Source organism: Rhea americana, unplaced genomic scaffold (genome assembly GCF_003343005.1).
Source record: "Rhea americana isolate MKP2758 unplaced genomic scaffold, rheAme1 scaffold_89, whole genome shotgun sequence".
In the NCBI taxonomy this organism is placed as follows: domain Eukaryota; kingdom Metazoa; phylum Chordata; class Aves; order Rheiformes; family Rheidae; genus Rhea; species Rhea americana.
In genome coordinates, this window is record NW_028187077.1 from 2,889,383 (window position 1) to 2,901,522 (window position 12,140).

The 12,140-nt window shown below is 37.3% G+C and overlaps 1 protein-coding gene across 5 annotated transcripts in view; it reads left to right on the top strand.

The window, feature by feature from the left end:
* SEC24D (SEC24 homolog D, COPII component) overlaps nt 1–12,140 on the top strand; it is a 137,824-nt gene that overhangs the window by 110,344 nt on the left and 15,340 nt on the right. For all 5 annotated transcript variants that reach the window (XM_085323919.1, XM_085323918.1, XM_085323921.1 and 2 more), the window contains 3 exons: nt 6,299–6,437; nt 8,180–8,295; nt 11,209–11,333. In XM_085323919.1, coding sequence (XP_085180045.1) covers nt 6,299–6,437; nt 8,180–8,295; nt 11,209–11,333 — 380 coding nt within the window. The remainder of the gene's footprint in view (nt 1–6,298; nt 6,438–8,179; nt 8,296–11,208; nt 11,334–12,140) is intronic.

Consider the following 12,140-nt stretch of genomic DNA (forward strand, 5'->3'; position numbering starts at 1 on the left):
TGCACAGTTTGTCAATGGGATTTTTAGATTCAGTCCTGTTTGGATTGAATAGCTGGTAGTTTTGTGTCTGTTTTCTGATAATGAGTTGTGCAAATACAATGTTTAATGTTTACCATACATAGAACTATAGAATGTTTTATCTGCTACTGTATTGCTGATCACTGAGTATAATTTTAAGTAACCGTCATACCTGAAGTCATCAAGAGATGTGAATCTCTCCAAAACTGTGAGATATTCTTCTCCTTTGCAAACAAGTAGCCTGCATCTAAAAATGACCATTAGGTAGTCTCCTGAAATCTTAGATCTTCTAAATCTGGGGGTTTTGTAGGATATGTTGTCATAATCATCTGTGTCCAGATAAAATCTGCAGTTGAACAGGCAGCTTGTTATGTGTAGTATACAATGTTACATTGTGTAGCGTTTCCCTCAGTGACTTGCTATGGTAACCTTCTTAAAAATACATAGAGGAACTGGTGGCGAATTCCTGCTCTTAGAGGGTGGAGAAGGGGTGTGAAAGACAAGAGACTGATTTCATTGAAAACTCTGCCATTTCCTCTTGGATGTAGTCAGACTTTGCAAGCTGTGTGGGCCGCATTTCAATATGATAGCATTCCTGCCATTTCAGTTYTGGGCTATTAAATGCATCTGAACAATCATGGAGTAAAACTAAAGGCAAAAATATGGTCCCTAARGCAGACCTGTTGCTGTACTGATAGAGCTTGTGTTAAGGAGTAATTAGGAATCTGCCTTGGCTATTTTAGGTAGGGAAAGGCAAATGCTAAGATATCTCACATGGAGCTTCAGCATGCAGCGCAGTCTATACACGCAAATCTGACGGTGAAAGCAGATAGCATGCTGTGTGTATTTCTTTGCATGATAAATGACTAGTTTTCTTCAGTGTTTGTGTATGTCTCTTTCTCCAGACAGAGACTTTCTCTTCTCTGACTCTCTCTTTACAGTACCCTTCCCGAGCTGTGCCATGATGATCTAGAGCTTTATCACAGCCTTATTTCTACACTTAATAGTTTCTAGCTGAGGCCCTGATCCTGCAATATGAATACAGTGATACTTTGCTCACATCACGGGGAACCCTCAGGAGTGGGTCAGAACTGTATTTTAATAGCATGCTCAGTAATTCAGCTCTCTGAGACATTAAAGCATTGGTTACAGTCCTTTTGGTAAATGATATGGAAGTGTTTCATTTTGGAGCTGTGCCACCAATGTGTAACTATTGCTTTTTGATATTTTACTGACTGCTAGAAGATGTTCTTGCTGAAATATGTACAAAATAAAACTCTTGATTTCCCAGCTATATTTGGACTAATAGTGGGATAAGTGATGGTTTATAGGATCAGCTTTCAGTATTTGTACTCCAGTGAAGCCCTGAGCTTCCAGAGAAGGGAAAGTTTATGCAGGTTTGTCATTTCCCATCTCTGCTGCCCAATCCCCCTTTGCTTTAACATATTTAACATATATTTAACATGTTAAAACCATAATATTAATAAATCTTAATATTTATATTAATATATTAATTGTAATGTAATGCTACAATAAAATATATAATGTATGGTAAAATATTATGATATAATAATATGTAATATAATTAAAATTATATTAATAAGCAATAATGTTAAAGCCATAGTGTTAAAGCCATAATATTCTGCCTCCAAGAGTAACTGATTCTTTCAGCCTCTGTTCCTTCAAAGTGCATACTAGCTACCCCTTAGATGTGTCCAATCCAATTCTAATTTCAGCTATCATGAATTCATTTTAGTCATTGGTTTTGATAAGTACTTATATTTTGATAGTGCTGGAAAACCACCAACCAATATCTAAGAGTCCATTTATGTGAGATGCTGTCTCTGTTCTTGATTGGTTGGCCAAATAGGGAAGGGTTGTGAAGAGATAAGAACGAAGAGCGATGTAAGGACATAACATGTGAATATATCAGATGTCCAAATAGATCAAACTTGATTCAGTTTTTATTGGTAGAGATTTAAGGAAGGAGATAAAAAAGTTCATAATTGCATATGTTGAAAGGCAAAAGAAAAAGGAATGTTTCACTGGTTTTCAGAAAAAATGGACTCTCTAAGATTTTTGGATTTTATCTTATTCCCCTGCTTCTCTGGGAGTTTGCAACTGACTACAAAAATCTCTTCTCCATCTTCTGGTGTACAGTGACATCTATAGAGAGTAGAGCACGTAAACCAGGACTCTCATTTAGCAGCATTGCTTTTGGCTTTAGATGATGACACTTTTGTGTATTCATTAGTGCATACTTGCTCTATTTTACGATTTTTTTTAATGCATGTACATTATTTACTTTTTTTAATGCCCACAGAAATCTATCTGAATTAAATATATATATATATATAAAATATATATTTCACCTTTCATATATATGTATGACCCTGAAAAGTACAAAGTAACAGTGGTTACTTTGACAGTTGGAAATGCAATAGCATTTGATATATGTAATCGGAAAGAATTTCTTTTGATGGGTGAAGAATCGAGTTTTATATTGGAATGCCCTCAAAAATTTCATTGTTATGAAGTTTTTTCACAACCTGGTGTTCAAGAAGTGATTTGATACTTTTCATCAGAATGTGTATTCTGAAATTCTCATACAGAACACTTTATTATTAGGTGCTGCTCATTACTKAATTAATGGTTTAAATTATTTAAAATGCCAGAATGTAAATACAAATTTAAATTTAAGAAATCAAATATGTGGGGGCTTTTAGCAGACTGAGTAAGGACTAAGTCATTAGTTACTCCTGAGTGAAGAGTTAYGATGGTGGAAATTCTATTGCGTGTGTTTCTTGGTTGCGTTTTGCTTCACTGATTGGTTTTTAAGGTTTTACAAGTTTATTAGGAAGAAAATAACCTTCTTCTGTTGTATGATTTCATTGATACTTTGTCTTTTATTTCTCTGGGTAAGACAAAGCAGAATGCAACCTAGTAAAAATTTACAGAACATTGCCTGTGGATATTATTCCTTTAAGACTTGAGCACATGTTTTAACTTCATGCAGTGTACGTAGTCTGAGTGACTTGAAGACAAATATTTGATATGTAGAGTTAAACATGTTCATAAATCTTTGCAAACAAGGCTCTAAACTGGTATTTTGAAAAGGAACTTCATATTGACTGTTTGTTTTTAAGAAGCTTAAAGGGAGAGGAAAAATAAGATTTCCACTCCAAATATAAAAAGAGAAGAAAAAACGTATATATATGCTATATATATATATATATATATATATATATATATATATATATTTGAGTCTTCATTTTTGGTAAGGTATTTTGGAGTATGCTCACTTGATGGTTTTGTATGTTTTCTGTATTGGATAATATTAAATGTATCAAAATTGGGTTTAAAATTCATAGTAATGTTGGAAGGGACCTCTGGAGCTCGTCTAGTCCAAACTCCCCACTCAGCAGGGTCACCTAGAGCATGTTAGACAGGGTTGCATCCAGGTGGGCCTTGAATATCTCCAGAGAAGGAGACTCCACAACCTCTCTGGGCAACCTGGTCCAGGGCTCCGTCACTCTCACAGGGAAGAAATCCCCCCTCATGGTCAGACGGAACTTCCTGTGGTTCAATTTCTGCCCATTACCTCTTGTCCTGTCACATGGGACAACTGAAAAGAGTTTGTCCCTGTCCCCCTGACACCCTCCCTTCAGGCACTTACACACATTGATCAGATCCCCCCACAGTCTTCTCTTCCCCAGGCTGAAGAGGCCCAGCTCTCGCAGCCGTTCCTCACGGGGCAGGTGCTCCAGCCCTCTGATCATCTTCATAGCCCTGCACTGGACTCTCTCCAGTAGCTCCATGTCTCTCTTGTACTAGGGAGCCCAGAACTGGACACAGTACTCGAGATGAGGCCTCCCCAGGGCTGAGTAGAGGGGCAGGATCACCTCCCTCCGCCTGCTGGCAACACTCTTCCTCATGCACCCGAGGAGACCATGGGCCTTCCTGGCCACAAGGGCACATTGCTGGCTCATGGTCAACTTGTCATCCACCAGCACTCCCAGGTCCTTCTCTGCAGAGCTGCTCTCCAGCAGGTCAGCCCCCAGCTTGTMCTGGTGCVTRGRGTTAYTYYTCCCYAGGTGCAGGACTCTGCACTTGCCCTTGTGGAACCTCAGGAGGTTCCTCTCTGCCCAACTCTCCAGCCTGTCCAGGTCTCTCTGAATGGCAGCACAGCCCTCAGGTGTGTCAGCCACTCCTCCCAGCTTGGCATCATCAGCCAACTTGCTGAGGAGGCACTCTGTCCCTTTGTCCAGGCCACTGATGAAGAAGTTGAACAGGATGGGACCCAGTCCTGAGCCCTGGGGGACACCACTAGCCACAGGCCTCCAACTAGACTCCACACCGCTGATAACAACCCAATTACTAAACCAGTGTGTATAGCTACATCAGGAATAGGCTTTGTTTTGTTTTGTTTTCTGTACCAGGTCATATTCTGTCATATTATTACCTGCAGACAAGATCCAGGCCTCATTAAACTAATACAATAGAATGATAAGCAGAAAATTGCCTAGTAATGAAACAAAATCCAGAAGTTTTAAAAATTATTAAGTGATTGAAGCTGTTGAACAGGTTTTGTAGCCTGGGTRCTGATATCTGAGAAATGATCCTGGTATTTACCAGCTGACATTATTTGTTAATCTGTGTTAACCTCAATTTTCATAGAAGAACACAAAGTAAAATAATACCTCAGTAGAGCAGGAGGGAGCACTTAAACTCATATAGTCAAATCTACTCGTATGTATAAAATCCTTGACAAAAGCATTAAGCCCATGGGAGAAATAAAGGAGTAAAACAATTGTCTCCATACAGTGTATTTTATTGTTTACTTATACTTTAAGTGGTGAATGCTAAAAGGACAAGTACGATTTTCTAGTTATTCAAAGACTCCTATGCACCAGTAAAAGATGAAAATGTATAACAGATGAAATATGTGCATTCTGTAAGAAGAGGCAGAAAAAGTTTAAATGAATAAATGAATATGCTAGTGGAATAATTTTAGCATTCGGAGGTGTCAGCATTTTTCCTCTTGTGGAGATCTGTCTTGTGGTCCAACTCTGGGTTTATTTCCTTACTCTTATGCTCAGGAGTGTTTAGTTAGGATTGAGGAGAGTAAGGTTAAAGAAAAAAAGGAGAGAGAGACAAATGCAAAATACATTTGTTCTCAGTAAAGTTTCAGAAATAATCRAACAGATTTCCATTTGTGTAATGGTTTCAAGTATGACTTTTCAAACACGTGAATTATAATCATAGGACTCTTCCAACTGCTGCATTTATTACTGAAGGAGACATTTGGGAAAGGTCTTCCCTTAGCTTTGGTTTTGGCAGAGAATATAAGCAAGTATGGTCGGTGTAACTGAACTGACAAATGTTTAAGATGCTGTATTTATTTGTTCTGTGTACTTTCCTTCAATAAATATCARTATTGCTTCCAAATCTTCTACTATAGCTAGTAACCCTGGCAACATATAAATCTTAATGGAGCGTATAACATGGCAGCATTAGCGGGAGAGGAATTTAGGAGAAGATATTACAAGCTTTTTTAGCAAATACCTGTTTGAGAGAGCCACGTGCAACAGATGAGCATCAGATAGATTTCTCTGGGAAAAGCACAGCCTGATAGAGTAAAATAGCTGAGGCCAGCAGCTCTCCTAGTAAACTGTAGAACCCCTTTGGGAGAGGAAAAAGCCAGCCTAGAGTGCTAAATTTCCAGTGCCTTCACARTTCTGTAGACTGGGCTGGCTCCTATCAGGCACTACTGCAAGGCTAGAATAACTCTTATTGTAGGTTTTCGGTGTGAATCCTTGTTTCCTTTTGTGATAAATACCAGAATAGGCTTGTGAAGGTGTAAATTTAGCCTTTCTCATTCATGCTAGGAGGTACTTTTCCAGACACTTTGTTTCATGTTTTCCTAAGCAAGATGCATTGTTTATTTAAGTAAAAACAGGATTACTGCAGCTCAAGCAAGTTTTCTTGCCAATTATGGCTGCAACAGTTCACCTAATCCTGCTCAGAATCTGTAATAAAACTGAAGGGGGAAAAATGTTATTTTGTGGCCAAATCTGAATGCTCTGGCATCCTATAGACTGCATGAGGCTTCTGGGCTTGAGCCAGCTGTACTGCAGAATTTGGGTAAATGCTGAACAGGTGATCTCTTGCTCCAGGTGATACCTGATAAGAGTTAAGTCTGAGCAGGAGCTTTCTAGCTCATTTTATTTGGTTTCAAGTTTGTATTACTTTTTATAACTTCTTGTACCTCTTTATCTAGACACCTCTTTATCTTGTAAATCATGGTGAGGCTGGACCAATCCGATGCAACAGGTGCAAAGCTTATATGTGTCCCTTCATGCAGTTTATTGAAGGTGGAAGAAGATATCAGTGTGGATTTTGCAATTGTGTAAATGATGGTAAGTGTTGTTTCTCTGATTTATGGTTCATACAAATGCCATAAAGTTAAAAAGATACTATAGTTATAAAATTACTTTCTTGGCTAGTTGACTAGGAATCAACTGTTGTAGAAGAAAACAATTTAGTGAGATACAGTAACCAGACCTATTTCAAAATGAAAAAAAAAATACTACCCAAGAAAACTACATTTGTTCAGTACAATTTTTAAGAAGAAATGTGAGTAAAATAACAATGCTGAATCATGAAGTCTAGTCTAATGTGAAGAAAACTTTATTTAAAAACAGTATGTCACGACAGACTACAAAGTTGCTGTATTCTGTATTGCTAACTGAAAGCAACTTCTGTGTAGAAAAATGAATTCCTGTAAAGAAATCTAAATGTCCAGCAAGAACCAAATATTTGGAACTGTGTTAGATTAGTCCTGTCCATGACTGTGGATGCAATGGTTAAATAACCTATTAATCTTGCTGTGACAAGTGTTGGTTTTCACAGAAGATACCATGCCATATTTGTTCAAGTGTGCTGCATGTGACTCATAAGTGCTCTTGTGCTTTTGGCTAAATCCCAAATCTTTGCCAGAACTAGCCTTTCTAGACATTTGTATCAAGTTGGATTTCCTCAGCTGGATCACAGCAGTATAGTGCTTTCCCTAATACAGTAATCTTTTCAAGTCTGAAATGTGAACCTTGATGGGCTCATTCCAACCGGTTTTCTGTTTGAGGCCCAAATGTTTGTGGAAGATAACAAATTTCCTAATTTGTTAGTGATTTAAACTCTCATAAATTTCGAATGCATTATGAACTTTTTAAGTAAAAGATTTTTAATTGAAGTGTCAGTTTAAATCTTGCTTTGTATTACTACAGTGCCGTTCATCTAAATCTGAAAGCACTTAAAAACAACTTTTAAAGAGGCCTAAAAATACCCCATGAGCTAGGAAAATGTCCCCCCCCCCTTTTTTTAAAGGCAATAAAAACCTGAAAAATAAACATTTTAAATGTATATTGGTCAAAGAAAGAAGAGCTAAAATCCAGAGATGACTTCCTTAGCCTGACTCTAACCATTAGACCAACTGCATATAAATTGTTGGTGGCAAAGCGCCTTGATTTCTTAATGCTTCTTTGGAGTTGAGTTCTGCATCTTATATAYGTAGCTACAGAAGGTTCCCAATATAATGGACTCAGTGCAGTTTGCTGTACAGTAGGCCAGGGTTGTGAACCTTGTAGTACTATTTCTGATGAAGCAGTATTTCAGACAAAGCAGCACAGACTTCAGAAAAAGTCTTATTTTAGTTATTTTAATTCTGTTTCTCTGCAGAGCTGGTGGTTTGTGTGACCTGAATTAAGCTTTGAGTAGACTGTATCTGCTAACAAAATAGGTGCTCGTAGTCTGTAACCTGCGAATAGCAGACTCTTGCCTGTGGAAATAACCTGCACCAGTTTCTCCTGCTTAAGCTTGAGTAGTGTAGGTCTGGAAGAACATAGACATTTTTAGCAAAATATGCATTGTCCTCCAAATACAAGAGGAGCTTGCATTACTAGAGTGGGTTTTTTTCCCCATAAACCAAAACAGTCCTAAGCACGTCCCCCCCCCATACACACACTGCAGCCTGGGTAAGTGGTTGTACGCATCCCTTGAATGAAAGAAGAGCCTGCATTAGTTCATTGCATCTGTTGGAATGAACAGGTGTTCCTCTTGCCCCAAAATATAAATCCGTTTTTTTTCTCCTCATTTTCGTTTGTAGTCCCTCCATTCTTCTTTCAACATCTGGACCACATTGGCCGACGAGTAGACCACTATGAAAGGCCTGAGTTATCTCTAGGATCTTATGAATATGTTGCTACCTTGGATTATTGCCGAGTGAGTATTTTTAGTATGCAAAATTACAATTTTATATCAAAACAAACAAAATCCTTTAAATACCAGCGTTAGAATAACCACACCTGTCAGCTGAGTGTCAGAGTCAAGGAACACTTCAGAAAATACAGAGATGCCCAGAATTTAGAATTTAGGCTTACAGTACTGTGTTCTGTTCTTTCATACTGCTGAGTATCAGACTATTGAGTAAGAATAACAAATACCACAGCAAAGTCATGGATCACTGGTGTTCAGCTGGGGCATTGGTTTGGTCTTAGCAAGCCTGCTGCACTGTCTAGAGGATATAGCTGAAATTCCAAAGCAACGTTGAATTTTATCTGTTTGTCCTTTGTTAATTTTGAAGACAGATGCATATCTAAATCGCCTTCTCAACTTGGAAAACCTTAGCTTGGGAATTTGACCTCTCGTTTTTTTCCTGACATAAATAGTTTTAGTTTTTTGATGAAAAAATAAGTTCTAGTGGAATGGGTTAGCTCTTTCATTAACTCACTTAAGGGCTTGGTCCAAAGCTTTCTCAAGTCACTGAATATGTTTGTAGCTGATTTCATTAGAGAGCTGTATTTGGTACTTCCTAAGGTATATATTAGTTAAACTTTCCAAATTTTAAGCTCAGTTTACAAAATTGCAAGTGTAACCTTGTCCCTCAGCAAGGGATTTTTTCTGCTCTTGCTGATACTGGGCAGGATTTTCTTCCTGTCAGTGGAATAAGTGTCAATGGATTGAGGTCGTGATAAATTTAAGAAAGGCAGTTGTATCCTGTGATATCTTGAAGTAGATACCAGTAACTTCCACAGACCTCAGACCAGCAAGTTATTGCTGTTATGAAAAAAATCAACAGACTGTTTAGTTCTGGTTTCTCACGAGGGAACCGGTCCAAAGTCCAGTGAGATCCGAGAGATCTGCTTTATGGATTTCTTTTGAGATCTGAATTAACCCCAGAACAGAAGAGAACTGAGTTGCTCTAGGAAGGCATTACAGAAATAAAGCAAGGGACCCTCAGTTAGCATTTATCAGTGTAGCTCCATCAAATTCAGTAAAGCTTTGCAAGTTTCTGGCAGTTAGGCTGTTGAAGACTCAGGGGTGTTGGAGGGCTGGCTCCCTGTCGTTTTCACGGCATGATCCTGTGTGATGCAGCCATCTTCGCAAYGCAGCTTTCAGCACGGTAGCTTTTGCCAAATGGTTTAGACCAAGGAGTTTCCTTGATTAGTCCAGTATGGTCTCTGTTTTTGCTGCAAAGACCTGTTGTATAAACTTACTAGAATGTTAAAAAAAAGAAATCTGTTACAAAATACTGACTTCTGCTGGAAATGTGAAGTCATGGATTGTAGGGAAATTAACATTGTTATTTTGTAATTCATTTTTCATTTTGCTGTAAGTTAACAAAGTTTAATTCTTTTCTACATCTAGTTTAAGACCAAAACTGAAAAGTCATTTCCTTTTGTGCTTATCAAATGACAAGGATGAACAGCTACAAAAAATGTTAACAAATAACAGCTGTTTTGCATTACTGTGCTTCTGCTAAGCGGATGTGGCAAGAGCACAAGTTCTCATTTCTACCATATATATGTCAGAAATTAAGTAAGGATTCTTTGTAAATGGTGGTATGATATAGGAGTTTAGAAAACAGTTTTTGATACAGTTTTTGAAACTAGCATCCAAATACAGAAAATATAACAGCTTTTAAAAAATACCACCTGGTTTTATTTCACTAATGCTAATCCTGCATGATTCAAATGAAGTGAGAGCAAGGACGTAATTTAAAGTTTAGTATAATGTGTGCCAGGTACTGTGGAAGAATCATAATTAGAAGATTAGCTAATTTTTTAAAAACAATGTTTTCTGGGTTTGAATTGTAATAACTCAAGTGCCTAGAACTTGTGTGAAGGCTGTGAAATAGCATATATGACTATAATGCAAAGTTGACCAGCATATGACACCAATTAATGACCACTATTAGTTTAATGAGAAACAGGAAAGCTAATCTTAGGCTTATAGCAAGGATTGTGAAGACTGTTGTTAAACTTGTTTTTYCTGGCTACATCTGTAAGCATTACATTGCTTTACTGAGGAACAAAAATTACATCTTGCGCCTCGTTACTTATAGAAACTTGTCACAGTACTGTGTGTCTGTGATTTGTATGCCACTTACGTTATGAGCAAGAACTTACGAGTAAGAAGTTATGCCGGAAGGAATCCGTATCAGTCCAAGCCACTGCTGTATATTCAGCACTTGCATACACTGAATGTTAGTCTCATACAGACTTAAAGAAAAATTATTCTTAAAAGCATGGTTTTCTCAGATGTCCAAAGTGCACTTGTGCATGAGACAGCCAGCCAGACACGATGTAGATGGCCACCTCTTAGTACTGCAAAGGACTGAGGTATTTTAACTCTGGTTTAGCAGCTAAGCCATATATTCTGTTTCCAGATTAGTTAGGAATCACTTAACAGTTGTTAGGGGCACTTGCTAATGAAAACTAAATATTCGTATTAATAAAACATTATTGTGTAATGCAAAAGCAGTATGGGGTACAGAAAAGAGCAAAGACAGATTTATTTAAATACTTGAATTTCTACAGAAAATGTTAGTGTTTCATCTTATCTAATAAGCTGTTACTCTTTACATATTTATTTCATCAGAATGTTAYGTTCTGGTAATCATATTTTATTCCAAGGATAGTCTTTGCCCAGTATGGGTGGTCTTTCTGTAATAATTACTATTTATGATTTATAGCATTTTTCAGACTACTGAACACTATATTTAGATTGCCTTGATGGTACAGTCTGTAAATTTTATTTATTGGACATAACAGGACACCGTCTAATTTTTCCTGTGAATTGGACATAACAGGACACCGTCTAATTTTTCCTGTGAATGATAATTTTTTTCTGTAGAACAACAAGCCTCCAAAACCACCAGCTTATATCTTCATGATTGATGTATCATACAGAAACATAAACAGCGGCCTCGTTAAACTTATATGTGATGAACTGAAGACTCTGCTAGATAAACTTCCGAGGTAAAGAAACATAAGTGTGCTTTTCTTAACTTGCTACACTGCAGCTTTCATGAAGCTTTGCACATTGAGAGGTGATAAAAAGAAAGCTCTAGAAAATGTCAGAATTTACAATACAGGCATTTTTTAGGTGATAGTGACCAAATATTAATTTTGACATTGTAACTGATGTCTGTCTGTGTACTGTATGGATAGAAAGAATCTGTTGTTCTAATTGCAGATATAGTATTTTTTCTCTTCCTTTCTTCTAGTGAACTCTAGTGGTATTATCAACTAAATCCCAGCTTGTAGCTTGCCTTTATTTGTTGGAGTTCTGTTTATTGCAGTGCTGCATTTCTCATGAAATTAATCTGGGAAGTTTCACTTTAACAAACCAGAATACTGAAAAATGTCGAGTTTCTCTAAAGCCAAAATGTAAGTGGTTTGTATCTTCAGCTCTTTGTCGTTACTTAGCAAGCTTTTAGAGCTGCTTGCTGYGAGAATTCTCTGCTTAGTATGTACCTGAGAGGGGAAACAAATCTTATAAGCAACAAACTTGTATGAAACATAGCACATTTACTTTGTGAGCCTTAAACATGCAGCACTAATATTACCACTGATTAATATTAGTGGCAGTATATTATTTTGTATAGCTTTCATTAAAATGTAAGTAATGCAGGCACRTAGTTAAGTGAGAGCAGTGAGAGTCAGACTGAGAAATTAAGTAGACAAGATTTTCTCAGTTAAAGTATATAAAGCATTGAATGACCTACAGAAAGAAAATAGGTTCCCAATAAATATACTTGCAGGGGGAGAACAGGCTTTAGAAAT